Source organism: Talaromyces stipitatus, genomic scaffold (genome assembly GCF_000003125.1).
Source record: "Talaromyces stipitatus ATCC 10500 scf_1105507295515 genomic scaffold, whole genome shotgun sequence".
Taxonomy (NCBI): Eukaryota; Fungi; Ascomycota; class Eurotiomycetes; order Eurotiales; family Trichocomaceae; genus Talaromyces; species Talaromyces stipitatus.
The window spans coordinates 250,190-277,858 of record NW_002990118.1 but is presented as its reverse complement, the minus strand read 5'-3'; the positions used below and the strand labels follow the sequence as shown (position 1 = coordinate 277,858).

The 27,669-nt window shown below is 45.8% G+C and overlaps 11 protein-coding genes across 11 annotated transcripts; 6 read left to right on the top strand and 5 right to left on the bottom strand.

The window, feature by feature from the left end:
* Positions 1 to 48: 48 nt before the first annotated feature.
* On the bottom strand, positions 49 to 914 carry TSTA_041340 (uncharacterized protein; the record flags this gene model as incomplete). Its single annotated transcript, XM_002484564.1, has 2 exons — positions 206 to 914; positions 49 to 151 (listed from the first exon to the last, which is right to left on the bottom strand). The coding sequence occupies exons 1-2, from the start codon at positions 772 to 774 to the stop codon at positions 49 to 51; spliced, it is 672 nt and encodes a 223-aa protein (XP_002484609.1). The 5' UTR covers positions 775 to 914.
* Positions 915 to 1,156: 242 nt separating this feature from the next.
* Positions 1,157 to 3,196, bottom strand: TSTA_041330 (uncharacterized protein). The gene is made up of 8 exons (XM_002484563.1): positions 2,945 to 3,196; positions 2,809 to 2,876; positions 2,744 to 2,749; positions 2,578 to 2,695; positions 2,429 to 2,528; positions 2,224 to 2,374; positions 1,911 to 2,167; positions 1,157 to 1,862 (listed from the first exon to the last, which is right to left on the bottom strand). The coding sequence occupies exons 1-8, from the start codon at positions 3,040 to 3,042 to the stop codon at positions 1,545 to 1,547; spliced, it is 1,116 nt and encodes a 371-aa protein (XP_002484608.1). The 5' UTR covers positions 3,043 to 3,196; the 3' UTR covers positions 1,157 to 1,544.
* A 229-nt stretch (positions 3,197 to 3,425) lies between these two features.
* On the bottom strand, positions 3,426 to 4,525 carry TSTA_041320 (hydroxyquinol 1,2-dioxygenase, putative; the record flags this gene model as incomplete). Its single annotated transcript, XM_002484562.1, has 2 exons — positions 3,525 to 4,525; positions 3,426 to 3,480 (listed from the first exon to the last, which is right to left on the bottom strand). Exons 1-2 carry the CDS (start codon positions 4,466 to 4,468, stop codon positions 3,426 to 3,428), a joined length of 999 nt encoding a protein of 332 aa, XP_002484607.1. The 5' UTR covers positions 4,469 to 4,525.
* Positions 4,526 to 8,630: 4,105 nt separating this feature from the next.
* Positions 8,631 to 10,325, top strand: TSTA_041310 (cytochrome P450, putative; the record flags this gene model as incomplete). The annotated part of the gene is made up of 7 exons (XM_002484561.1): positions 8,631 to 8,711; positions 8,745 to 8,970; positions 9,059 to 9,251; positions 9,287 to 9,526; positions 9,599 to 9,882; positions 9,945 to 10,046; positions 10,138 to 10,325. 7 exons carry the CDS (start codon positions 8,631 to 8,633, stop codon positions 10,323 to 10,325), a joined length of 1,314 nt encoding a protein of 437 aa, XP_002484606.1.
* A 55-nt stretch (positions 10,326 to 10,380) lies between these two features.
* Positions 10,381 to 11,262, bottom strand: TSTA_041300 (uncharacterized protein; the record flags this gene model as incomplete). Its single annotated transcript, XM_002484560.1, has 3 exons — positions 10,381 to 10,506; positions 10,599 to 11,026; positions 11,211 to 11,262. The coding sequence occupies 3 exons, from the start codon at positions 11,260 to 11,262 to the stop codon at positions 10,381 to 10,383; spliced, it is 606 nt and encodes a 201-aa protein (XP_002484605.1).
* A 746-nt stretch (positions 11,263 to 12,008) lies between these two features.
* TSTA_041290 (integral membrane protein, putative) lies at positions 12,009 to 13,372 on the top strand (the record flags this gene model as incomplete). The annotated part of the gene is made up of 5 exons (XM_002484559.1): positions 12,009 to 12,155; positions 12,204 to 12,308; positions 12,368 to 12,765; positions 12,831 to 12,895; positions 12,954 to 13,372. The coding sequence occupies 5 exons, from the start codon at positions 12,009 to 12,011 to the stop codon at positions 13,370 to 13,372; spliced, it is 1,134 nt and encodes a 377-aa protein (XP_002484604.1).
* Positions 13,373 to 14,361: 989 nt separating this feature from the next.
* TSTA_041280 (pectin methylesterase, putative) lies at positions 14,362 to 15,766 on the top strand (the record flags this gene model as incomplete). The annotated part of the gene is made up of 7 exons (XM_002484558.1): positions 14,362 to 14,528; positions 14,582 to 14,718; positions 14,779 to 14,858; positions 14,934 to 15,077; positions 15,134 to 15,194; positions 15,257 to 15,453; positions 15,507 to 15,766. The coding sequence occupies exons 1-7, from the start codon at positions 14,415 to 14,417 to the stop codon at positions 15,764 to 15,766; spliced, it is 993 nt and encodes a 330-aa protein (XP_002484603.1). The 5' UTR covers positions 14,362 to 14,414.
* A 1,046-nt stretch (positions 15,767 to 16,812) lies between these two features.
* Positions 16,813 to 18,021, top strand: TSTA_041270 (uncharacterized protein; the record flags this gene model as incomplete). The annotated part of the gene is made up of 2 exons (XM_002484557.1): positions 16,813 to 17,003; positions 17,065 to 18,021. Exons 1-2 carry the CDS (start codon positions 16,962 to 16,964, stop codon positions 18,019 to 18,021), a joined length of 999 nt encoding a protein of 332 aa, XP_002484602.1. The 5' UTR covers positions 16,813 to 16,961.
* A 524-nt stretch (positions 18,022 to 18,545) lies between these two features.
* On the top strand, positions 18,546 to 19,377 carry TSTA_041260 (uncharacterized protein; the record flags this gene model as incomplete). Its single annotated transcript, XM_002484556.1, has 2 exons — positions 18,546 to 19,224; positions 19,331 to 19,377. 2 exons carry the CDS (start codon positions 18,546 to 18,548, stop codon positions 19,375 to 19,377), a joined length of 726 nt encoding a protein of 241 aa, XP_002484601.1.
* Positions 19,378 to 19,958: 581 nt separating this feature from the next.
* TSTA_041250 (aflatoxin biosynthesis regulatory protein, putative) lies at positions 19,959 to 21,335 on the bottom strand (the record flags this gene model as incomplete). Its single annotated transcript, XM_002484555.1, has 2 exons — positions 19,959 to 21,231; positions 21,268 to 21,335. The coding sequence occupies 2 exons, from the start codon at positions 21,333 to 21,335 to the stop codon at positions 19,959 to 19,961; spliced, it is 1,341 nt and encodes a 446-aa protein (XP_002484600.1).
* A 1,651-nt stretch (positions 21,336 to 22,986) lies between these two features.
* On the top strand, positions 22,987 to 26,597 carry TSTA_041240 (copper-transporting ATPase, putative; the record flags this gene model as incomplete). The annotated part of the gene is made up of 2 exons (XM_002484554.1): positions 22,987 to 23,212; positions 23,273 to 26,597. The coding sequence occupies 2 exons, from the start codon at positions 22,987 to 22,989 to the stop codon at positions 26,398 to 26,400; spliced, it is 3,354 nt and encodes a 1,117-aa protein (XP_002484599.1). The 3' UTR covers positions 26,401 to 26,597.
* Positions 26,598 to 27,669: the final 1,072 nt, after the last annotated feature.

The window sequence follows — 27,669 nt, the reverse complement described above, 5'->3', positions numbered from 1 at the left end:
TAACCCCCCTCAAGAGTCAACTTCCCTTATAAACAGGAGTAGGACAAACTACAATCTCCCAACAACATCCACAAGCCCACTCATATCCTCCAAGAAAAAGTCATTCTCCCTCTTCACAACCTCCATATCCTCCTCAACATCATCCGTCCACCTGTGAACATACACAGTCCTCATCCCCACTGCCTTGGCGCCTCTCGTATCATACGCATGCGCCGCAACAAGCACACATTCCTCAGCCCTCAACTTCAAAAACCGCAACACCTTCTCATAATTCTCTGCAGCGGGTTTATAGACTCCCAACAACTCACTGGAAAACAACATGTGGAAACTTAACCCCGATGAGCGGCATAAATCAAGTTGGAGTCGAGTTGTCCCGTTGGCGTGAACGAAGACTTCATAGCCCAATCCCTTGAGCTGGTCAATGGCGGGTTTGACGTCTGGCCAGGCGCGCATGGAGTGCCATGCAGATACACACTTGTCCTTGATATTGGGATCGTGGTGAGTATCAAATCCAGCCTTGACCTCGTCCCATTTCCCACTATCTAGCATCTCGTCCAGCGTCCTTCTTAAGGTCAAATCGATATCTTCCGGCGGCAAGTTCGCCGCTAGTCGCGCCGCGTTCGAGTCGAAGTACGTCTGACGCCATTGTAGGGCAAATTCGGATCCGATCTTGGCAGGGATGGATTGAGGGAGAATGTTGATTGTGCCGCTGTGCCAGTCGAGACATGTGCCCATGAAGTCAAATAGGACTGCTTTGATTTTGGGATTTGGCATTTTCTATTCCGGGTTGGTTTTGTGGACGGCGAATGCAATGATTGAACTTTGGCAAACCCGTCAGTATGAAGCTTTTTCACCGATTTAACTTTGGAAAGGAGTTGTTTATTTGAGGCTGCACCGAACGCGACATTGGTCTTATATACAGGCTCAGGCTACGAGATTGATCAACGGTCAACCAACATCTGCTGACAAATGTGGTGATACTATTGCGGGGAATGCGAGCAGATCCAACTTCCAAATGTAATCACGCAATGTAACAGGCCTACGATCATATGTGGAGTAGAATCTGACATCGGGCTTCATTCCGATGTCAGTTGAACAGAATGGATGCAGTGAGCGGAGAGCAATAATATAAATGACTCATCAGGCGGCTAGAGTCGATGAGGAAAATCATCGCAAAGGATATGTATTGAATAATAACTATATACACTCCGAATCAGAGGCAGAAGAAAGAAAAGAAAAAATGTATAAAAAGGTAAAAAGTAAAGGAAAAAAAATAATGATGAACCATCATCCATACCATGATGGCCAAAGCGGTAGAAACCAAGAATCGAAGTCTATAGGATGTAAAGTAAGAATGGTTTGAAATCGAAGAAGAAAAAGTGGTCGTTCAGTCAGCAACAAACCATAACGTGTTGACTGCAGGAATATATATCACAGAATTATCGTGAATGCCATATCGTCACAGACGAGAGAAGTTAAGCTATCCAATGTAGAGAGAAAGGTGTCGCAGTGATTGGTCGATATGCGTGCGCGACGAGAACCGTTTAGTTCTTCGAGCCGAGCCCACTCAAAAGAGAGGGTGAGAAAACGGTGGCGTTTTGGGTGTACTGGGACAATCCGAAGTAAAAAAGTGCGCCGAGAAGAACGAAGAGGATCGAGCGACGGATGCCCACTCCACGGAGGGATTGGCGGACATTCTCAGCACCGAGCTTGTAGTAGATAAGACCCATGAGCGCGATACCGTATCCAAGGGCTTGGAGGGGTGTGACGGGGTCATGGAAAATGACCATGGATGCAACGACGAGGAGAATGTCCTTCAGGACACCAGAGAGAGTGAGAACGAGAGCAGAAGTTTTTCCAATCTGTTATTATCAGTGACTACTCCTCCAGTTTGAAAGAATGATACGCACCAGGAAAACGACAGCAACGTTCAAAGCAAAAGCGACAGACGCATTGGCCACAAGGTTGCCCACACCGACGCTCCGAATGTCATACATGGTCATCTTTGGAATCTCAAAAACAAGGGTAGCGAGACCGTTCATGACCATACAAGCAGGGGCGAAGTAGTAAAGAGAGACGAGTGGGTCCATCTTGAATTCGGCGGAGCTGAGTAGTCTTTGCACCATGACCAGACGGACAGACTCGAAGACAGTCGCGAAAACCTGGTCTACACCGTGTATTAGATTCAATCTTTAACAGATTTCCGAGGAGATGGTCGCATACAAATAAATCCGATAAGGCTGAATTTGATTTCGCCAATCGACGCAATGACCACACCAACGACAATGACGGAGACATTTCCGAGTGTTTCGAGGCGGACAGGAGCGACACCGAGGGCCCAGGTAGCGATAAGTGTTGCGACGGAGTTGGTTGCCTATGGCCACTCGTATTAGTCACGATCAAGTCAACTCAAGGGAAAGATGACAACCTTCAGCATCTGAATGAAAGAGACACTCAAATACAGGTAGACCAAATTACCGAAGATCAAACTCAAGCTGAAGAACACGCCAATGGGCACAATAGCGCGACTATGATAGTCAGAATCATTCGCTGTGAAAGAAGTGTCATAGTACGAACAGATAGACGCTGCGAGTCATCGGGACCTTGTGCCGAGAGTCGAGCACGGTGGTGAAGCGAGCCAAGATTTGGGTCATGACCGTCGCGAAAAACAAGTGCCATGTTGTTAAGAATAGGGCTGATCAGTTAGTCGAGTTCTTAATTGCATGTGTATTGGGCAACGTACGATAACCTAGACGGGACGGACCAAGTCAGCATTGTTCACTCAAGGAACTACAAGTTAAGTCATACCGAATCCAGCAGTGTGTAGAATCCACTTATTGAAGATAATCACACCGGAACTGAGAGCAATCCACGAACTAACCCCGCAACATCAGCAATGCACGTTACACAGTACATGCATAGTACTCGTCTCATTCATACATACGCGATATAGACAGCTGGATGCAGGGCCGGAGCGGGTTTGGCAGCGGCCGCCGCGGCGCCCTGGTTGGTGGTGGGAAGTTCGGAGGCTTTGTTCGACATGACGATCTCGGAGTTGCGGTAACAAGAATAAAGAATGTATAGGGTGAGAACAAGAAACGGGTTTGAGAACCGAAGAAGACAGATACAAAGACCAAACGAGTGACTGAGTTGGGTTGAGCGAATGGATAACAGGCGAAGTGAGAAGAGTGTGGGTGAATTGGATGAAGCAGGAGTTGCGAGGATCTCGTTTTCAGTGAAATGAGCAGCGCCTGAGAATCAAGGCATTACCGATAACTCTACCGCTGATTGGCTGGACTGACTCTCGTAATCATGCGCTAATCTGATTTAAGCAGACGACTAACCTAATTAGGAAGCCGACGTGGCCTAGAGCGACTCTCATTGGCTGAGGCTGCTTGAGATACGCGATAACGCACGTGCATTGGTTAATCTACTTCATATTCAAGTTTCAACTCTTGACCTTCATCATCTAATCCAACTCTGGAATCGGCAGTCCATTGACTATCTTCGCCTTCATCCCTAACCCGCCTATAGCCTCCGTTGCCTTTGCAACCCGCATCTCCATGGCTTCCTGCTCCGTCGGGATAACAAACTCATATCGCAGCAGCTTCGTCCAGACCGGAACGTCATACTGTTTCGAAATTGCTTCATCCACTTCCCCAAGATCAACAATCAGCGACTCCTTGACGCCAAAAACTGGATCAGAAGTCTTATAGGGATCCCCTCGTGGGTACAGCGCTGTGATAAGTGTATCGTACCCGTCCTTTTGGAACATGAAATGTATATGACCCGGTCGATTAGGATGGCGATTCAAGACCTTCAACATCTTGCCCACCGGTCCGTCGTCCGGGATGGGGTACGGCACAGGCACAACCGCGTTGAAGTAAAAGATACCGTCTTTACTCGACCGTAGTACCGCGCGTCCATCAGGTTCTGCTCGATTGGGGTTCTGTATATCGTAGAATCCCTTGGAATCCCCCTCCCACACATCACACTGCACATTCTCAATTGGACGTCCTTGCGAGTCTTTGACAGTGCACAGGACAAATAGTCTCGTCGCATCCGGGTCCTTGTGCAACACATATCCATTCTCCGTCACCGGCGCATCGTGTGTATGAAAAGGTCCCAGGACAGTTCCCTGGGTGAAATTATCCGATCGCGGATGATCAATCGAATCAACCAACATGCTTAACCCTAGAGTATCTGAAAGTAAAATCATCTCCCCGCGTAGGTCATTGCTGATCTGTCCAATAGCGACCAGAAAGTCAAGTCCTGCCTGCCATTCCTTGCTAGATAGACGAGTCTCTCGCGCAAATGCGTGCAAGTGAACAACCAGTCGTTCCATCAGAAAGCGAATACGCGGATTCGAACATTGTGAGTTGATGAGATTTACATTTTCGGTGATGTTTTCCGTCGTCAAGTCTTTCATAGGAGGAATTTCGTGTGTAACGGGTTTGGCTCGAGACATCTTCGCGGTACGTATTTGATTCCTAGAAACGCTTCTGTGAAGTCGGAAAATCAGTGAAAACAATGAAATTGTCGAGCTGAAGCATTGAAATAGAGCCCCATCGTTTTGCGGGGAAGCTCCAGAATCAGATACTCCGGGGAGTACAATCTGTGGGGCTGGTCACGGCAGCAACCTAACTAACGGTTAAATATTCATTATTCATATATATGATCCTTTACTTCATTGACTAGTAGATTGTATTGTCAAGCTTACTTGAGTCAGTGGACTTCGGGTTCACGCCATGCGTTGGGTTGCGACGGGGTGGGCATGTTTCCCCATACCGGTACAATATGGGCTATATGTACAGGCTGTTTCTCCTTGATAGATAATTTCCCTCTTCATACTCAGTTTCTCGTCGACGCAAGCATTATAGTTAACTAGTGAATATTATTCATCTGGGTTGGCCGTATATTACATGTCCCCTTCGGAGTCGACTGGCAAATTGGATTTTTGGACTGATAGATTGAACGTTTGAACGTCAGAGAGACCTTCGAGTCAAATTTGTGTTTCGGTATTGTGCAAAATACTTGGAAAAGATAGAATTGTCGCTATTTCCCGCAAGTGAGGTAAGACACCAGAATATGAAGGATTCAAAAAATGGAAGAGGAGAAGAAGATGTAATATTGGAATACTTGGCTTTTAGCTAGCCTCTGGGAGCATTCCCAAGCTATTTATGCTTGGACTCCTGCTGCCAATACATGCAAATATAACAAAATAATTGTGTGTACGGGAATCCCCAGGTGTTGAGTATCAGCACGGGAATATTAGTTATTCCGTTTCTCCTGCCTGGGATATCCCCTTTACTTGCATGTAACTATCCTTCTCCTCCCTTTTTAGAACCAGTCGTAATATTAGGAATAACTTCAATATTACCAGGCTCACCACGTAGGGCAGTTGGACTGCCCTTGCCGCAATCCTGTGCTTCGTGATCCAGGACCCGGCTAAACCAACAATAATATAAAGAATTTGATAGAGATCTCACAAAGATATTCTGTATAAATAAAACAGCAGGCTGACTGTGTGAAGATTCCTATCTTATCAAAATGTGGTGGGTGATTGTAGCTACAAGTTATAGGCAACATCTATTGATGAAAAGAAAAGTCAGTCTGATGCTGCACTATTCGCTAGTACTCCCTAAATAGTTGCAGTGACTAGATCTAATAATATGTTAGGCACCTTGCAAGCGTGGCTTCACGCGGTTTGCAACTAATCGACTCTTTCTCGGCGCTACCTCCGCAATATAATACATACTATCGGCTTAGCCTATTCATTTAGGAATTTACGAGTGGCATTGAACACAAATATACAAAACCTAGAGGCGCCTTGTGTATCCAGGTGTCACCTTACCTCTTCAAACTCCTCTACGGAGTAGATAGGAGTGATAACCGAAGCCTTTGCGTCTTCAAGACCGGAACCTTTGTATTTCTAATCTATTGTGGAAGCAGTTACTGCCTTCATACAATACAAGATTAGACCTGCGTCGACTGAAAGCTTCGTCGTACGGGGGGCTGAGGGGGCTTAGGCGGTATAATCACAAAGATCCGACATCCAACTGGCAGTCTCCGTAATGTAACTGGTTGCTGGTGCCACCCAGAAAGAATATGGAGATGCGAATATGATGAGGCTCAATAGTGTTTCGTGACTCGCAGGCGATCATGGCCAATACCTTCTTCCGAGAAGCTTCTCCATATGACACTTGTCGCACTGGAAGCATAGGCATAGTAATACCTGATCCGATTGATGAGTTAATTCGAGATGGATTCAGGAAGCTTCGCAGAAGCAGAATAACGAGTTCTGAATAAAGACGCATATCGTACCGGAATATCTTGGTTGTACTCCCAGTATGGATTCCTGTTGCCTTCAGTTGATTATCATGCAGATGCTTACGGCGAACTACGCGACTGTGCGTTAAGTTGTCAGCCTTGCAGTGGCTCGAAGCTCTTACCCCTCCCTCTCAGCATAGTGAACAGTGATTTGCATTCTCCTAGAATCATAAAAAAGGGCTTCACAGTTAACCTTGTCATTATCGGGACATCGATACTTGACTTGTTTATTTAGTTCCTTGCTTTAACCTATAATAATGTCTTTGACGCACAACAGCTACACAGTCGCCTGGATATGCGCCTTGCAGCTAGAGGCAGCAGCGGCCCGCGTCATGCTGGATAAAACTCACAGTCCCCTGCCGACACCCTCCACCGATCCGAATGCCTACGAACTTTGTGAATTAATGGTCACTATATTGTCATTGCTGCCTTCCAGCTGGCGTATACGGTATAGTGTCTGCTGCGGCCGTGGTATCTCACATGCATTCCACCTTCCCTAGTCTTCAATATGGACTAATGGTGGGAATTGGAGGCGGGGTTCTAAACAAAAACAATGAAATTCGATTAGGCGATGTAGTCGTCGGCAAACCAGTTGGAAAGTATAGCGGAGTGATACAATATGATTATGGCAAGGCAATCCAAGGGGGGAAATTCGAGCCAACAGGCATATTAAACAAACCACCACGGACTCTTTTGACTTATATAAGTCGATTATAGGCAAGAATCATGACTGGAGGTCAGGAAGATGTTTCGAAAATAGTGTGGAAAGTACTTGAGCGAAACCCTGAGATGAAGGACAGATTTTTGCCGCCAGAACAACACACAGACTTTCTTTTCCATTCCTCCTATCATCATGCTGATAAAGAAGACACCTGTGGAAAGTGTGATAAAGATAAAGTAGTTAAACGACAACCCCGTGCTACTAGGGCACCTTATATCCACTACGGGTTGATTGCATCAGGAGATCGGGTGATGAAAGACTCAGAGATATGAGACCGTCTAGCACAACAACATAGGATCCTCTACTTCGAGATGGAGTTCTCTGCTTGGCCAGCAAGAGTCGCCTGTGAAGCACCGACATGTATCATCAGCCAAACTGGCATAAGCGCAGCCAACGGCCCATTGAATAAGGCTTACGAGTAGAAATGATCTCCAACATCGAATAAAATGTTGTGCCATTCTCTTATTTATCGATTTTTCTCCTTCCCTCATCTTTCTTGATATATTTGTTGTCGTAGTTGCTATTTTCCTCTTGCCCGCTCAATGCATGTTAAACCCTAATATGTGAATGCAAAGATTTCTAGAAGTGAGATTTAGATATTTGTGGAAATCAACAACTGGGAGCCGACTGAGATGATTTTCAATTCATAGCCATATCATGATTGAACTGCGCTCTTTTGCTAGTAGACACGCTTTCGCTTTATTGTAGATTGTTACATCGGACGCGGCCAAGAATTCTCGCCATGACTGAGATGGATCACTGCATCGTAGTACGGAATGGCTACGCTGAGACAATGTTTGCAAGAATACCAACCCAGGTGCAATGGTTTTTTGAAAATCATATGGCCTTCGGTACGTATCTTTTTCAAGCTGACTTTGTGTCACTGATTGATTTGTAACTGAATAAAGCTCTACAGGGTGTCTGGCCTTGATACAAGGCCCGAGATCTTGTGATGAAAAGTTCGTAACACAGTCAATCACGGTGTAACTTGTTCTCAATTTTGTGAAGTTCGACACGGATTCAGGCTCAGATAATTACAGAATTCAAGAACCAAATAGGCGGCGGTTGTCGCCAGCTTCCCATAGGCGGACGTTGTATACAGTTGAAAGCATGCAATGTATACAGCACTTGTATAGGATGTGTGACATACACCAATGCCAGCTCTGAATAGTTTGGTGTAAAATTCCTTCTTCCCTTACTACACGAATCTCTTTTTTTGGAGACCGGAAACTGCATCGCAGTGCATACCCAATAATAAGACCCGTCTACATTATGTTCAGAAAAGAGGTATTTGCCATTGCATTGGGCATCCTGGCACATAGGATTGTCTTTATTCATGGAGAGTAGCATCTAAGAGCGCCATCTGTGGTGGTAATTCACCTTGTACTCGGCCTGTTGATCTTCACGAGGGAGGTGACTCTAAAACATGATCGATACAATGAACTTCTATTACACGCGATGATCCTACCCAGTTGCTATTTGACATCTCTCTTCCTGAGTATTGCAATGTATGGTCTTTTTTTTCATCGCCTGAGACACTTTCCTGGTCCGCGGTTGGTAGCATTGACAAAATTATGGCATGTATGGAAATGTCGTGACTCGCGTGGCCACCTTGTCCTTGAAGAATGGCACCAGCAGTATGGAACATTTGTGCGTACAGGTAGGTTGGGAGCAAAGCTATGAACGTTTTTAGTGGTTTTACTACTCTATTTCCTGTACTGAAGTTACGTATTCAGGTCCTGAGGAGATAACAATCTTCCATCCTGCTGCTCACGAGGCGATGGATGGGCCCGGTAACAACAACGTGCGGTTAGACTGGTACGATCTACTCTACCCTCATATCTCCTCTATATTTACTCGAGATCGCGATCTGCATAATGCGCGCCGGAAAATGTGGGAGCATGCTTTGAGTAGAACAGGTGAGCCTTACAAGGATACAGAGGCCAAATATTTCACCGGGCTTCACTGGAGAGTACTGAACTGACTTGAACGATTGTGTTCCAATAGCTCTCTTGGGGTACTATCAGCGTATTCTGCGGAAGGTGAAGACTCCTGAAAGCCTGGTGGCCGACCAATATTATCGCCCAATTAACATCAATGAGCTTATGTATTGGTTTGCATTCGATTCCATGGGTGATTTCGCTTTTAGCGAGGACATTGGTATGATGAGAAACAAAGCATGGCAAAAAAATATTTTCGTGTACGTTCTGCAACTGCATTGCTCGGCTCCCTGAGCCCAGCGATCTGGATCGCGCGACTAGGGTTTGCATTCATCCCCGGGCTGTGGAGAGTCCGAGATTGGTTCCAAATGCTTGCGTTCTGTGACCAATGTATGGAGCAGCGTATGAAAAAGGAGGTTGAAAATAGAGATATAGCATCGTGGTTTATTGACGATTATGTGCTTTGCGAAAAAACAAACCCGAATCAACATCGATGGCTTAGTGGTGATACTGCCACGCTCGTTATCGCTGGAAGGTAACTCTCCGCCCGTTTTTCATTTCCTGATAGGAGGAGAAGGAACTAAAAGATGTGTCTCTTTTTACTCAGTGATACGACTGCACCAAGCCTTAGCGTGGTATTCTACTTTCTCGCGCTCTATCCAGACCATGCCGAGAAGGTCTACGCGGAGTTGTTGACCGTCAATCGCACAGATCAAAACGCCTTAGCGAGATTACCCCATCTTAACGGCACTATCAACGAATCAATGCGTCTCTTACTGGCCGTGCTAACGTTTGGATATCGAGTCACGCCTCCAGAAGGCCTCACTATTGAAGGGACTTTCATCCCAGGTAGCACTAAAATCTGTACGCCACGATATTCGATTGGAAGACGTAAGTTTGGGCCTGGGGACTTTCTCGATATTATGGTTAATGGCTTGTTTTATGCCCTATAGTTGAGTGTGCCTATGAGCAACCAAATGACTTTATTCCTGAGAGATGGTATAGGCGGTGTGAACTTATCAAGGATAAGCGTGCATTTGCACCTTTCGGAGTTGGTACGGATAAGCATGCTTATACCAGCTCCATATGGAGTCTCTACAAGAAGCCAAAAAAAGGTTGCTAATAATTTCTCTATGACTTGATTAGGTCGCACTGCCTGTGTTGGTAAGCACCTTGCCATGGTACAAATCCCCTCGGTTGTTACCAGTTTAGTCTCTCAGTATCGCATCGAATTTGCCCCCGGCGAGAACAATGGTGAAGCAGTTGAGAGAGATATGAAGGATCAGCTTACTGCCCGACCAGGAAAATTCCATTTGCTATTTATGCCACGATGAATATGGAAATTGATTCACAAGCCTGGCTTTATGTTCTCATACATAGATAGCTACACTAAGGGCTTACAGAATTTGAAATGTGTCCTGATAAGTCTTTGCTATTGCTATCGGGTAACGACGTCAAAGTAGTCAATTTTGACGCACCGTACTTGGCGGCTCCGGCATAGGTTTCCCTTTTCATCTATTCGCGTAATCTGATGCTTCAGGGAGGAAGCCCCATGTAGCATGGATGTCAAACCTAACGTAACATCCCGACTGGATATCAAGCCCGACCTGGCGCTCAAGCTCAGATAGTCTTTCCAGTGTTAGAAAACCAGGAGACTTTTTTGCCGTCATAAGTCTGGCCCAAGAAAAGATAGCAAGCATGCCGTTCTCTGTCATTGCTTTCCGCGTCTCTGGAAGTCGATCCGAGCTCACAAAGTCGCTTTGAACGGCCACCAATCCAGCTGCGATCATATTCTCATGTACAACAGTGGTCCATTCAGTTGGTTTCAGGCCTACAGCTATCAAACGAATGTGCACCAGGTCATATATGCCACGTAGATCATCTGAGATGGGTTGCCGAGCATCCAGAACTGATAGGTGGATGTTAGTCGGCAGGGTAGATTTGGAGGGGAAGAGCGCTGGAGAAATGTCAAAGCCATGCAGCGTAGCAGATGTATAGACTGGTGCTAGAGGGCACGTTGAAGTCGGAATAGAAGCTGATTCTTTTCAGTTTAATGGCTAGTCATATATTCTTACATAATGGTGATGTTCATGCAAAATTTAATTTCTATATTAGTACTACAGTGGTTTTCAATGGGCTAGAGGAGTCATGCAAAAACGTCCTTAAAGCGTCGATTCTATCCAGTCTGTTGAGCCTACCAGTTTACATAGAAGATCGACACGTGGAAATCTTTCCGTTACTCAGGAGGATCAATAAGGCAAAAAGCCACATGACTGATCAGAGCGTTAAACGCGGGGGTGAGCGCCAAAAGTACAGAAAAGCAATAGCTCTTTTCATACGTAGCAGCTTGACTTTGAGGCTCCGTATAGAACAGACTTGAAGGTTGATTGAGTCGTATTAATAGTCTGATTTATAGCCGTAGTGCAGATTATGATAGACATCTTCATCCATCATTTTTGGATGCTCAGACATCGCTCCTCAGTCATTGTGAAAACTCTGACGGATCATAGCGCACGCTAGGGAAAAAAGGTCGTTTCTAGTTAGTACCCCTACCGTATATCGGCAACCCTAACTATCATATTGAAGTATTTTCACCCAGCTCTAACAAATAATGTAGCTGCAGTCTGGCCCATCACGGTTTGCATCACTAATTCAGGCAATGCCCGAAAATCGTCCACTGATTTACTCCATCAAAACTGAATAACCTTTGAATGAAGAAATCCGAGCTCGAACTAGATCAGCGATCAGGGGCCTCAGAAGCCTGATGCGGTCTTCTTTTGAATAGCGCCTGTCCAATGAGACTTGCTTCTAGATCGTCAAAGCACTGCTTTTCAATTGAACAGAATTTGCGTCTTCCTCGAGCGTTTGTATCTGCCCTTAGTTGAAGCAGTTCAAGAATCAAAACACATAAGAGGCCAACTACGGCACGACTCATGCGGTAATTCTCTTTCGCCCACGAAACAAATCCCAACCTTGTGATATGTTGTTCTCGCCAAAAAAACGAAAAGATCCCTCAAATGGCGGACGATAGAAGTTTGGTAGTCAAGGCAGTTCCTGCGGTATTTTGTTCTATTGCATTTTTGACGGTCGTTCTACGTTGCTATGTTCGCCTTTCCGTTGTCAAGGCATTTGGGTTGGATGATGGAGCGATGGTGATATCAATGGTACGAAGACTGTCAAAACTGGAAGTGATGAAGACGCTGACGGTACAGATGTGCTACATCATGTTCTGTGGTTGTATGATTGGAGGTGCGCTGTACGGTACTGGGAGAAGGTTCGTTGATTTGACTGCTGATCAGCGAATGACTGCGATGGAGGTATGGTGTCTCCTGTGATCAGAGAATACTTAACTCATCAATGTGACAATTTACTGCAGTACTGGTGGCTCTGCGAAATAGCCTACTGTTTCTCATCAGTCTTCTGCAAAATCTCCATTTGCTTCTTTCTGTTGCGCATCACCATTCGCAAATCTCACATCTATTTACTGTACTGTGTCATGATCTTGACAGTCATTGGAGGCTTTATTTTCATGTTTATGATGCTCCTCCAATGCAAGCCCGTCTCATTCTTCTGGGCCCGAACGACTTTGGATCCAGTCTATCAAGGCCATTGCATCAGTATCGACATTATCATCACCATGACCTATGTTTATAGCGCTTTGGCCGCATTTTGCGATTTTACCGTTGGCATTCTACCAATCTTTCTAGTGGGAAAGTTGAATATGCGTCATGAAGCAAAGCTTGCTGTCATTGGCATTCTTAGTATGGCTTGCGTGTAGGTTTCCCTTGATCCATTCGTTCCAATGAACCCTATCCCTAACGAACTTGATTATCTTCTAGTGCTAGTTTGGCTGTTATTATTCGCATACCGTTTGTTAAAACGTTCAGGGACCCGGACTTCCTTTGTAAGTCATCGTCTTTGAGTCTATTCTCTTCGTTCGACTGCTAATGAATGTATAATAGATGCCACCGTCGACATCGCCATCTGGTCATGCATCGAAAACGGCCTTGGCATCTCGGCCGCCAGTCTGGCGACTCTCCGTCCTCTCCTTCGCAAGTTTCGCGGTTCGTACAACAGCAGGCCCGAGTCATCGTCTCGTATGATTTCCGGTCCCAACTCCAAACCTCGTCGGCTTTGGAACAACTCTTTGCCCTTGGGGTCGATCGATCGTTTACCAGAGCGGAACGACTTACGGCCCGATAAAACTGCTGTTATCCTGACGACGATTCGTAGTGATCCTCGGGAAAATAACAATTTGAATCAAAGTCGATCATCCGGCGAAAGAGAATTCCCGGTTCTAGATATCCACCAAACCTTTGAGGCTATGACAACATCTACTTCTGCACTAGATGATGAGAGAGTACCGCGTGAACATGTTTGATAGTACAATCAGAATTCATGTGTTGAGTGATCTTCATAGACCCTAACGGACCACCCACTAACTAGAATGCAATAACCTCGTCGGAAATAGTAATAGTATTGGCCACATACACACCCAACACTATTCTATGCTGGTCTTGAAATTGTTCTGTGTGGCTGAAGTTACTCATACCTAGCTAATAGAATGCTTTCCGAAAAATATATCTAATTTAATTAGGTATACAAAGGGAAGAAGAAAAGGGGGGGAAAAGAGTAGGGAACGACTACAATCAAATTATCGAATAGGACAAATAAATATGGCTTATTATGTTTTGAACGCTCTCCCTCAATTAAACCGGAGAAATTAGCTCATGAATCTTAAGTCTATATTCTCTATCATCTTAAATTTGTGCACTAACAACTTCTGGCGGAAAGATTGCTCATTGATGACTCGCGGAAAAATGTTTTTTCCAACACAACTTTCAAAAATGCTCTAAGTCCACGCTCGACTATCTGTACAATCTTTGCCTAAGATTATTATGATTAACTGAAAATTGTTTCTTGACAGTGGTCGTGAGCCGTGTTTAATATTGCTGCCCCTGTGTTTCGGAATGGTGGAACACGCTTACTCCACATAGCTTCATTGTAGAAGTAGATTTGTTTTGTGATACTCGAATAGAAAATGTTGTCTTTCAAGTATAAAGACGTTGGGAACACCATTCTCAAAATGGGTATCTTGGAGAGGTACCGGAAAATGCACTCAGTTGCGTTGAATGAAACTAGAGCGCAAAGACACAAGTCTAGCTGAGATTGAAGATGAATGGTGGAAATTTACATATTTCTGCCCTGTGGCTACCCATATATTCAAGTTTCAATGTAATTACAAGCGGACTATCGTTGACTCCAGGATGCAGTTAATGTATTGTTGGTTATAAAAATCATGATCGCCACTCTGAAGAATATAAACATTGTTTCATAACCCAACTCGTGGAGATCCCAAGTATATACTTAAGTGCACAAGTCGTATATACTGGGGCGCACCTGTGATTCGAAATTCTACCACAATGAAGACATTCATTCTCACTCTCGCGTTGGCCGTTTCGGCTCTTGCTGGTAGTCGAATGACACCACCTGCCGGATCTATCGTTGTAGCCAAATCCGGAGGCAAATACTCAACCGTACGTACCACACATTTTTATCTCTTGAACAGCCCAAGCCTGACATAATGAAGATCAGCGCAGCCATCGCTGCACTAAGCACGACGTCAACATCCACTCAAACCATCTTCATCGAACAGGGAACTTATAATGAACAAGTCTATATCCCTAGTCTTAAGGGTGAACTTGTCATCTACGGTCAAACCGAAGAGTGAGTCTGACAAAATAATCAAAAGCTTCGAACTACGATAGATGTTGACATCTGGCAAAGTACGAGTTCATATTCTTCAAATCTGGTAACTATCACCCACGGCCTTTCTGCATCACAAGCCGGAAGTGACGATCTAAGTGGTATGTAACCTGCTGAATCAAATATGTGCTATCATTGGTAGTCCAAGAGGACGCCACGCTGACTCTACTTGGTAGCAACTCTTCGAAATTATGCCGCAAAATCCAGAATCTACAATATTAATGTGAAGAATACCTATGGATCCGGTGCGCAGGCTCTCGCCCTAAGCGCCTATGCCACGGATCAGGGATACTATGGCTGCCAATTCATTGGTTATCAAGGTAGGTTCGATGAGTCTTTCTAATTATGTGATAGCAATTGAGACTGACCAATGTAGATACTGTACTAGCAGAAACCGGAAATCAACTATACGCAAAGTGTTACATCGAGGGTGCAATGTACGTTATAGTTCTTTAGTGTCAATGATTCGGAAATTGAACTCAGCTCTAACCTCATGCAGTGACTTCATATTCGGCCAGCATGCGACCGCTTGGTTCGATGGTTGTGATATTGGGGTTGTAGCTAGAAACGGAAACGTCGGCACAATCACAGCCAACGGACGCTCATCGTCTAGCGATCCTTCATACTACGTGATCAACAAATCGAACATAGCTGCTGCAAGTGGTCAATCTGTTAGTGCTGGAAGTTATTATCTCGGTACGCCCTTCGTTATTTCTATTTTCCATGTATGAGACTAACTAGTAGACTAGGACGCCCATGGAGTCAATACGCCCGAGTGGTATTCCAATACACATCCATGAGCAACGTTATCAACAGCGCAGGTTGGGAAGTATGGTCTAGCTCCCAGCCAAATACCCAAGACGTCCTCTTCGGGGAATACGATAATTCCGGCGCAGGATCACAGGGTACTCGTGCAAGTTTTGCGAAGAAACTTAGCTCACCGATTGGTATCAGTTCTATCTTGGGGGCCGACTACACAAGCTGGGTTGATACTTCTTATCTGTCCTAGTCACGATGGTTCTTTCGTCCCTTTATAATTTGATCTGTGAAATATTTTGCAAAAACTTGTCTTGCCTTGTATACATCCAAATTATTATTCAAAGAGCCAGTGGCGGCATGGCCGCTTTTCATCATAAATTACCATCAGAAGCAATCGAGGATACTTCTGTGTCTCAGGCATCTTGCACTACCTCTGTAGTTGTCTCATATGTCCATAGATAAGATACATAATGTCTACTACCTAGGTAACCGTCAAAGATTGCCATTGTCCTCTCTGCTCTGCACAAGTGCAACTGGGAACACGAAAGTATATTTCCTATTCCGGAAGGACTCCTTTTTGAGTATCTTCATTTTGGAAGCAGGATCAAAACACAAAATACGGTGAATAATTATATAACAGACACGTTTAAAATGGCTTTCCTTATTAAGAGAACACATCTGAGGTCATTTACTTGAGGAATGGCTGAAGAGGCCAGACCTTGTCAAATCCTAGAATATTTTCGGGGCCTGTAGCTGCCAGCGTAAAGTAGCACCCTGTGGGATGTACCCAGGTGATGCTGACAATGTCTATTTCTTGCCCGTGATACACGAAATGACATTTAGCTAGCAGTATGCATGGATTGAGACGTTTTCAGAAAGGATTATTCAATGGACATTGCCTATTTTGCCATACATTCTACGACTGCTTTATGGGCAGGTTAGGCAATGAGTTGACAATACTCGGCAAAATTTCGACATCTACCTATGCATTGTCCACTTATCTCCGTACGAACCATAATGCCAAAAATCGGGTCTTGAAATGGGAATGGATGAGAGAAGAAAATAAACAAAGAAGCAATTTGCCTCGTTGTCTCGCAGCCTTAGGCCGTGGGGTCGGTTTTCGGTTGAATTCGACGTCCGATTCTCCTTTTATATGCACCAATCAACCTTGATATGGTCACATGTCGATATGTATCCCCACCTCTACATTGTATACTTGCATTATAATGCGCATTGTGCTCATTATTCTGTTCGGATTGATGCTGCTCAACACGTAAGCTATAAACGGAGTTATTGAGTAATTCGCCGTGGAGTCCTTGGAGATGTGGATGTATTGATTCCTAGGTATAAAAAGAGGAAATCTGACTGCCCAGTTTGATAAGCATCAGAAGAACGTAATCAAAACCCTCTTTACTTCAGACGAGCACATACAAGCCTTCATCGCTATGTCCGGCAAGAACTTTATCGAAAAGGTTGCCATTGTCGGGGTAAGCACCCTCATTGCAGACTGCATCTAAGACAATATTATCAGATACTAAGCATGTATAGGCTGGTGGCCAAGTAGGCACGTTCATAACCCAAGCCCTTCTCAAAACTGGCAGACACCAAATCACTGCCCTGTCGCGCCAAGGCAGTAAAAACATCATCCCAGAAGGTGCCACAATCAAACATATCAACTACGCTGAACCATCCACGCTCGTCGAAGCTCTTCGAGGTCAAGATGCCCTAATCTACACCCTATCCGTGCTCGCAACCGATGAAGCAGACAGACTTATCAAAGCCGCTGCTGAGGCCGAAGTACCCTGGATTCTTCCCAATGAGTTCGGATACAATTCCGACAACGATGAGGTTAACAAGGATACACTATCCGGATTATCAAAAAAGGCGCAACGGAAACTAATTGAAGAGTTAGAAAAGTCGTCTTGGGTCGGGCTGGCGAGTGGGTATTGGTATGAGTATAGCCTGTCTGTTGGCGCATGGTCGTTTGGATTTGATATCAAGGGGAAAGAGGTGACCTTCTATGACGAAGGGGATGTCAAGATCCATACTTCGACATGGCCGCAAGTGGGACGTGCAGTAGCGAATCTGCTTTCGCTACCTATCACCTCAGACGACGCGACAGCGACAAGTCTGTCTCAGCTCAAGAACAAATTCGCCTTCATCTCGTCGTTCTACGTCAGTCAGCAGGACATCTTTGCCTCTCTGCTTCACGTAACAGGCACAACCCGCGATGACTGGAAAATCTCCAGCCAGCCAAGCGCTGCACGATTCGCGCTCGGCAAGCAGATGTTACAGAATGGTGATCGACGCGGATTTGGTCTTGCGCTGTACGCACGCACGTTCTTCCTGGATGGTGCTGGTACACATCCAGATTCGGCAAATGCAGCGTTGGATATTCCAGAGAAAGAGAATTTGGATGAGTACACCTCTGTTGCAATCCAAATGGCCACTGAGAATTATTTCGAGACCAAGGTTATTGCTAGGATTACCCCGGGGGCTTCTTAACCTTCAAACCGACGAGGAGACACGATTGTTCGGGTAGTGCATTTTATCAATGAATGATTCGTACTATAAGTGACATATGTAGAAATCCAGTCAGCCATTCAATGTCCAAAGACCATCCTTAGAGAGTCCAGATAGTTATAACCATTTATAAGCGGGAATATATACTTGGCCTAATTATCCTAATAAGGATAAGTCACCCGTCAGTCTCGCCCTACTCAAATTAAAGCCGACAAAACCGAGCTTGCTTTGTAACTCATTTCAAAAGCTTCACGACATTTGTCAACACATTGGCGAATCAATGTGAAATAAGAAATACTAGGGGAGAATTTAAGTTGTAGCTGAGAGAAAGATACTAGTATAAGTAGAGGAAGAGGTTTCTCAATATGGAACGAGATATCCTCTCTTTTTCCATGGGATCACAGTTCAATTTGATCGACTAGAAATATCGAGATCCGCTTTCAGAGTACAGTCCCTCTACCGTGACAAGCTACCTATCTGAAAATTACAGCATCTCAAAACAAATCATGCATTTCTTCATCGCAGGCGGAAGCGGTCAAACCGGTACCCATGTCATCAACAAATTAATCCAACAAGGGCACACCGTAACGGCTCTCGTCCGCAACCCATCCTCCATCACTCCACGAGTCGGCGTAAAACTCGTGCAAGGTACGCCGTCAAACATCGACGATATCCGGAAAGCGCTGCAGACACCTCGAACCCCAGACGTAATAATCATAACACTTGCGCACGTCAAAGGAGCCGTATTCGATGACCGCGGAACTACGTTCTTGACGTACGTTGCTCGAAATATCGCTCAATGCCTAGAAGAGTCGCAGATGATGACAACAAAAATAATATACATGTCTGCTTTTGGCGTGGGAGACTCATTTCCGAATCTCAATTGTTTGATGAGAGTGCTTGTGCGAGTATCACCATTGGCAAGTCAGTTCAGCGATCATAAGGGTGCCGAGGATACGTTGCAGTCAATCGCCACAGATGCTGATGGGCGGAAAGCTGTCGTTACTATAGTTAGACCGACTATGCTGACAAACGGCGAAGAAGCAAAAGTGCAATCATTGGGTTCTCGTGGAGAGAAGGCATCGTTTATGCCGAGCATTCCGAGGGCGAGTGTGGCTGACTTTATGGTTGATGCGGCTCAGATAGACAAGTGTGATGGCAAGGTTGTTGTTATTGCTAATGCGAGTTCGTAATCTAGATTCTTCTTGGTAGTTAGTCAGTTCGACAGTTAGTCTGTGGTTAGTTGTCTTGTCAGTCAGTATATGTTCGAAAACGAAACAGCATGTACTAGAATCAACGCTGGTTGATATTATTCCATATTCCTGGTACAATACATGATGATCGATCGTATCAGACATCCTCGAAACCTCAATAAGAAGCGTCATCGAAATTCCGGCCAAAATTGAATGCGGGGGGTAGTGTTGAAAGTCCCGTTTCTCATATACTGACGTCAAGTTGTACAATCATAAACAGAAGCCGTTTCGATACAAAGGAGACAAAAAGGTCATAATCATTCACCACTGGGATCCCAGTCCCAGTCCTTTTTCCTGATTCATTAGTCGTTGAGAACGTTAATAAGCGTTGAGCTTCCATGTTGAAACACCTCGCTAACATGCAATGTTGAAAAATGGTGGAAGAGCACCATTGGGGTATCATGTTGAAAATGTTGAACTATGGTCAAAAGACCAAGGGTATAATGTTGAAAGATGGTGATAAACCATCGGGTATCAATGTTGAAAATCTGAACAATGGTCAAAAGACCATGGGTATCATGTTGAAAGAAATGTTGAAAAAACGCCTGTTGAAATGCTGGCTAAAATGCAGGTTGAAAAAAAAAAAGATCCCAAAATCAAAACAAAACCTGAACGAGAAGAAACTTCGGTAGTACAAACGACAAGGCAATAGGCATTCGTAGTACATCACTGAAGATGTCCACCAGCCATGGCGAGTTTCGACTGCAATTCATCAATTGTAGATTGCAGGTTCGCTTGAATGAAACTGCCCATTGCCGAGTACATTTGCGCGCAACCGACCGCAAAGGCGGCATTCGAGGTCTTGGTCTCAATGGGACTGCCGGCTGTTGAGGACGGCGAGATGGGTTGATCATGGCAACACTCTGATCCGGAATATAGTTCGATGTATTGCTTGATCGGCTTCGACATCATGCGCAAACGATTGAGCACCAACTGGATCTTCATCAGATCACTGGATTCGTCATCCAGTTCGTAGCCACCGACGCTGATGGGACGATGGACGACTTCTTCCTTGACACTGTTCCCGTTGCTGTTACCGTCAAATGCCACATCTTGTGTTTTGACTGCGGCGCGGTACCAGGCCAAAGCTTTAGAAAAGATGGTGCTGAGAAGCATCGGGAAGGACGAGTCCTTGGCGCAGCTACATGATAGAATGGTGGAGACATTCTTCATTGCATCGCTGTTGATCTTGAGCACCTGGTCGATTGTCGGACGCGGCTGCCCCTCTGCGGTTCTCTGCACGGTGGACGGCAGACACAAGGAAGTCATGGTCTCCAATGCGAGATGTGTGCAGTCATGGGAATTCTGCTGCGACAACAAAGATGGGCCCAGGTCCTCGAATGGAGAGCTCCCAGTTGACAAAAGCGTCGACTCAAAAGATGGCGCATAGTAACTGCTAGGTGAGAGATAGACATTCTCGGGCTCATCCTTCAGTGGCTTTTGCATCCCGACGGGCGATTGAGGGAAAGAAAGGAATGCATCGTCTGATTGGCTACGAGGGTTGCTGTATCCGGCAGAGAGCGCATCGACATTCATGAGATCGGCAGTCGAAACAACAACGTTGGCATTGTTGGTGTTGCCGTTGCCGTTGTGCTGGTCGAAAAATGCGCGGAACGGATCTGCCGCTGGAGTGGCTGACGCAGTATTGGCTGCCATGTGATCGTGGGCGGCCAGGAGATTGTCGAAACTCCAGTCGGTGGACCAGGGCAGTTCTGTTGTGGGAAGCACCACATTATCGTTGTTGATACTGCTTGGCAGGGGATTTTCAATCGCAGAGTTAACATGCGACATGTCACCTGGTGCTGGTTTCCCCGGCAATTTCGCATTCATCATCGCCTTGGCCTTGGCGGACTTGCGAGGTTTGCCCATTCGCATAGACCGACTGTAATGACACTGCGCCCCAATGGTCTTGCATCGCTGACACTCTGGTTTATCCTGGCTGCACTTGATTTTGTTCAATGAGCAGCGATCGCACGCTGACCTCAACTTAATCCGCTCCTCTCGTCCGGGGACAGCAGCTGGTTTTGTCTGTGCATCGGCCATCTTACCGATCCTCTTTGCTGACAGTCAACAAAAAAGAATGAAATATAAAAAGAATGGTGTTAGAACTGTTAAAGAGTATGGGTGAGTTGTTGTCTGAAGAAGAAAGAAGAGAAAAGGAAGAGGACAGACAGGCGGGGAAGAGAAGTCGAGAATAATTGCCCTTCCTGAAACGGCTAAGCGCTGACGCCGCCGGAAGATACCGCGAGCAGAACAGTATAAATTACTAGCGCACTTATATTAGTACACATTTGCATGTTTATTTCACTGTTGTTTTCAGACTAACCATCTTTCTGCGTCTTCCACGGCTGTTTACATGGTTTTTATTGGCTGTATGCTACGAGAAACATACACTAATAATTTCGTTCGTATCAAACAATTCCTCTATTCTTCTCCGGACGCAAAACTCCGTTTCTTCAGCCAAAGTTCTTCCGCCCCAAGCGTTCTGCGTTAGTGGCTCAACGAATCTTCGGACCCGAGCTTGACTGTTTCGTCTCAGCGTGGGACATTCGCCGAATTTTATTAGTTGACTCGTTCGGAAAGGTATATTCGGATCACTATTGGCAGGTCTTGAGACACCAGGTCTCTGTGCATGCATCCATGTCGATAATCTTTCTCTACAGTCCGAAGAAACGGAGTTGCTGACTGTACATGTGTCTCTGGGTGGGAACGAGGAATTCCTTTTGACGCCAAGCGCTATAGGCTATGACAGACGAATCGACTCTTATCATGGCCAAACTGCACCAGTGCAAGAAATGGCCCCATGCATGATGCATCGGACAAGCAGTGATTAGATAGTTCTCGTTAGTCAAGTCTGGTCATAGACTCTCAGCCTGGCCGAAGTCTTGAACTTCTACAGTAAGCTCATCTCGACACGGCCGAGCTGATGTTATGCATGTCTTCGTCAGTCGCTATCGGATACTTATCTCGAGGCAAGACCGATAGCAGTCGTCTGGAAGCATACTCCTCCATATCATGCGCTAGATCACAGGCATCCTATAGGGTAGATACCGGAATAGTAGGATGTGTATGTTGCATTGGCCGACGGGACCCGGGACCCGGGGTACATGGGTGGATGTTCACTCCGCTTCCACAGCCTTCCAGTCGTGAGAGAGCGCAAGGTTGGCCGTATCCAATCGAGCACTGCCCACGACGGCTTTTATCGATGCCGGAGAACATCCGGCCGGACGACTGCCATCACGTTCTTTCCAGGCGGCATCACTCTCGTCGCTAATCTGGCAGTATACAGCAACCTTGGGAGGACGTCTCACCGTTCCTGGTCGTACTTGTCCAAATCCGCGGGATTGCCGCGAAGTTTGCTTTGGTATTTAGTGTCTTGTTAAAAGAGACAGAGAGACAAAGATGTGGCCATCTGCATTAGGTGATACGTCCACGTAGGTATCTTATTATATGTGCCGTATTAATATCCTTGAACACTGGATGCTGCATGATTGCTAGAAAGAGTTTGTGCAATCATCTTTGATAATAGACGAAAGTCATATGTTCTTCCATAGTTTAGGGGCTTGGTATAACGGTTGACGATGTAGGCGGGGTAGTGTAGGTAGTTACCTCACGGAAGTCGAGTTGTAATCCCATTCTTCCTCCTTCCACAACCATACCGTACTCTGAACTACTAGACAGCAAAATTCCCACCATGGCTAGTGAATCTGAGCCTCGTAAAGGTTGTTTTGCCGGTTGCTGCAGTGGGAAAAACAAGCAGGTCAATCTCAAAGGTTACGGTTCGGCAGAGAAACAACAAGAAGATCCTAACACTCCCAGTTGCTGCAAAAACAAACCATCTCCCTGTTGTGACGTCTCTTGCCTTGACCGTATCGCTCTTCGCCAATGTGATAGTGTATCACCTAACGATGCATCTCCAAGTGAGTTCAAATCACTATATCTGGCTATAGCCCATGGACCACACTAACACCAATCCTCAGAACCCCCAAATGCTAGCTGCAAAAGACCCGACGGCAAGCCATGCGACCAACACAGCCGTTCTGCACGCGCTGAATACGCAGGCGTGCTCGAAGCTCTAGGCTGTATTTGTCGTGCTTTGATAGCCCTTGGGCAAGAATCCTGTTGCACGCCACCAAGAGGTTCTTCCTCTGGAAATGAGCGTCATTCGGCGGACTCTTCTAGGGCTATTCTGCGTATTTCCATTGACTCTTGCTGTGAGAGATACGCCACTGTGTCTGACAGACGCCGTAGCGCCAATCCAAAGGGGAAGGGAAAGGCATGTTCGGGCAGCTGTTGCGGTTCTCCTAAGGCTCCTGCATCGCCTGAGAAGTGTGTTGACAGTGAAAAGAAGGGACCTATCAAGTCCGGTAGCTGTTGCGGCAAACCTAAGGCGTCCGAAGCCGGTGAACAACATATGCCACTCACGGAGAGCTGCTGCGGTAAATCAAAATGCGAAAAGCCTTTACCTACATCTTGTGGAAAGGGAGAAGCCAATACCAATAGCTGCTCTGCCGGCTGCTGCGGCGAACCCACATCCCCTTTCGGTGCCTTGTCGCAGCGAACGCCTAATGACCCGTGTAAACGGGCGGTTTCTGGATGTGCCGTCGCAAAAGAAAGTCCCAGGGATTCCATAGAGGTCATTCCACGAACCGCTGTTCCTGACCTCGAAAAGGGCTTTCTCAACAAGGAACACATCATTTTGAGCATATCTGGAATGACCTGCACTGGATGCGAAACAAAACTTAAGCGGACTTTGGGCACACTGGAATCAGTCCAGAATCTCAAAACCAGCTTGGTGCTCTCGCGGGCAGAATTCGACCTCGATGTCAGCATTCAGTCGCTCGACAAAGTGTTTAGGCACTTGAAGAAAATTACTGAGTTCGAGTATGAAAGGGTCACAGACCGAGGATCACAATTGGATATTCTCGTCCCTAATACCTCTTCTGAATTCGTGAAGCAAGACTGGCCTCGTGGTGTAACTGAGATGACTGTTGTTGATGAACAAACTGTCAATGTCTCTTTTGACGCTAAAATTATTGGGTCAAGAGATCTCCTGGAGCATGGCTGGGATATACCCCTTCGTTTAGCTCCTCCTCGTCCTGACGCAACTCTGGCGGCTGGAAACAAGCATGTGCGCCACATTGGATACATGACTATTCTATCCATTATCCTGACAGTGCCGGTTTTGGTCCTCTCCTGGGCGCCGTTGCCTGAGAGGGAGATTACTTATGGTTCTGTGTCGTTAGCATTAGCGACAATTGTGCAGGTAATCATTGCCGGTCCATTCTACCCAAAGGCATTCAAAGCCTTGATATTTTCCAGGATCATTGAGATGGATCTACTCATTGTACTCAGCACAAGTGCAGCGTATATTTTTTCCGTGATCTCGTATGGCTACCTTGTAGTGGGTAATCCACCCGCCACCGGTGAATTCTTTGAGACCAGCACTTTGCTCGTCACTTTGATCATGGTTGGTCGGTATGTAGTCGCACTCGCTCGCCAGAAAGCCGTCGAGTCTATTTCTCTGCACTCACTGCAGACACCTACTGCAATCCTGGTGGATGAATCTGGACCGAATGAAAAACAGATCGATGTTCGTCTCCTTCAGTATGGGGACATTTTCAAAGTCATTCCAGACACCAAGATTCCAACCGACGGGACGGTTATCGGAGGATCATCCGAGGTCAACGAGTCAATGGTTACCGGAGAGTCAATCCCTGTAGAGAAATCCCCTGGATCGACTATCGCAGCAGGATCTGTGAATGGTTCTGGCACTCTCATTGCCAAGTTAACTCGTCTTCCTGCTGATAACACAATTGCTGTCATTGCAGGGATGGTCGACCAAGCGAAACTATCCAAGCCGAAGATACAAGATTTTGCTGATCGAGTGGCAAGCTACTTTGTACCTGTTATAGTGACTCTTACTATCGTAACCTTCGTGATTTGGATTGCTGTGGGGATAGCAGTGAGAAATCAGTCTGGATCGAGAGCTACTACCGAAGCAATAACCTACGCTATCACAGTTCTCGTCGTCTCTTGTCCTTGTGCTATTAGCCTGGCTGTACCCATGGTCATCGTTATAGCCAGTGGTGTTGCTGCTGAGCGAGGCATCATTTTTAAGGCTGCTGACAGCATCGCGGTCGTGTACAAGATCTCTCATGTTGTATTCGACAAGACCGGAACTGTCACCCGAGGCAATATCGCGGTTGTAGTTGAACATGCCGACAATACTAACGGTTCGATGGCCCTACTTCTCGGGCTGATTAGCGGCAATAAACACCCAATTTCCGCCGCTGTCGCTACACATCTGACGGCCAAAGGAATATCGGCGTCAACTGTCACTGATACAACTGTACTGACTGGTAAAGGTGTTGAAGGGGTTGCACCCGGCCTCATCCTGCGCGCAGGAAACTCACGGTGGCTCAATCTCTTATCCAATCCGCAAGTCCAATCTGTTCTTGATCAAGGCTACACGGCATTCTGTTTTACAATTAACGGCGATCTCGCCGCTGTCTTTGGCTTAGTGGACTTACTCCGCCCGGACGCACTCGAAACTGTTACTAAGCTCCAGGAGCGCGGTATATCCGTCCATCTCATCTCAGGTGACGATACCGGCCCTGTCAATTCCATTGCTAGGCAGCTGGACATCAGGACTGGGAATACCCGTTCTCGATGCACCCCAGCCGACAAGCAAGCATACATTCAAGCCCTCGCGAGCCCACCCCATGAACCACCACATACGAAGACCCCGATAATTATGTTCGTTGGCGACGGTACAAATGACGCTGTAGCGCTTGCTTCCTCCACAATAGGCGTACACATAAACCAAGAAACCGGCAGCGACGTCGCCAAATCCGCAGCAGACGTTGTACTCATGAGACCCAGCCTACTTAGCATCCTGACAATGATCAATATCAGTGAGAAAGCAGTACGAAGGATCAAATTCAATTTCGGCTGGAGCTTTGTGTACAACCTGTTCGCGGTCTTGCTTGGTGCCGGTGCGTTTGTGAATGCTAGGATTCCGACGGAATTTGCGGGAATGGGGGAGTTGGTTAGTGTTTTGCCTGTTGTTGTTGCGGCTGTGCTTTTGAGATGGGCGAGGGTTTAGATGCAATGATTCATGCGGCTAGGATAAAACAGTAAGTCCGGAAATAGTTTTATTCTCTGTTTTCTTTTTCTTGACTACTTAAGTTCGGTTATGTCATGCAACGAACGTCTCCAGTTATGACCGCTGTATTGATGTTTCTACTTAGAGCAACTACAATAGTCAGTTACGAAGTTGATTCAACATGTTTGAAGCACTGCGGACATTTATCCTATCACCCCCCATTCTAGACTTCTCCCATTGACTGAATCACTACAGGATAGCATTGCAGTAAGTAGATTGATCAGACAAGTTAGCAACAGAATCTGTCCAAGAGAAGGCCCTTCTCACCCTTGGCATGTTAAGCCCATAAGGACATTAGGAGTCTTCAAGCCAGAGATATAATGGACTCCAATAATGGCTGTATAATATGGGCTGTCTTGTTATATCCAGACAGACTAGAATCTGTCCAGTCTATTGCTTTAAGATGACACACAGAGGGGCTGAATCCTAACTGAAAGCTGTGTGGAGATCAAATTCCGAAGTAGAACTCAAGAGCCAGGAGAGATTTTAGGATTTTACTAGATAGAACCCGCATATCTAGGCAGATTCTCTAGTCTTTATTTAAGTAACAATTGGAATTGGTCATGTATCACTAAAACTCCGCCCTGTAGTTTCGTGATGCTATCATATCTGTCCCGATGAGTTCTCGCGTCTCTCTGTGGTACGCATGCATAGTAGCCAATGTCAACGAGAGTGGTATTTGCAATACTCAAAACAGAATGGTTCACGCGAGCATTGCCCCAGTAGTATCCTTCACAAGGTATGCATGACGACCACTAAAAATCCGAAATTCAGTTTGGTTCTCATAACTACCTATATGAGAAGGCGTATAAGTTGGTGCTGAAATGCGTATATAGAGTAATCGCGAGAGTACTCTTAGATATCTTCAGATAAGGAGTAAATACACGCAGTCGAACTATCTCGATCTCGAATGGTTCTCTACGCACTCTCGAATTTCTGAATATATTGCGGTAAAGTCAAGGTAGCATCAATCTTATTCAAGCAGAGAGTAAGCATTGCGATCTAAAGAAATCCGGCTTTGGGTGTGACCTTAATTTCTCCATGAAATATTATTGAATGGACCCGTGGCTGATTAGTTGACATACATAGTCACATACTAGGGGGCATGTAAGCACTAAATCACTTCGCCCTTTTCAGGAAAACCTAACCCTAATTCGAAACCACTTAACAATGTATTTTTAGTGATTTTATTGTTTCATCTTCATCCTG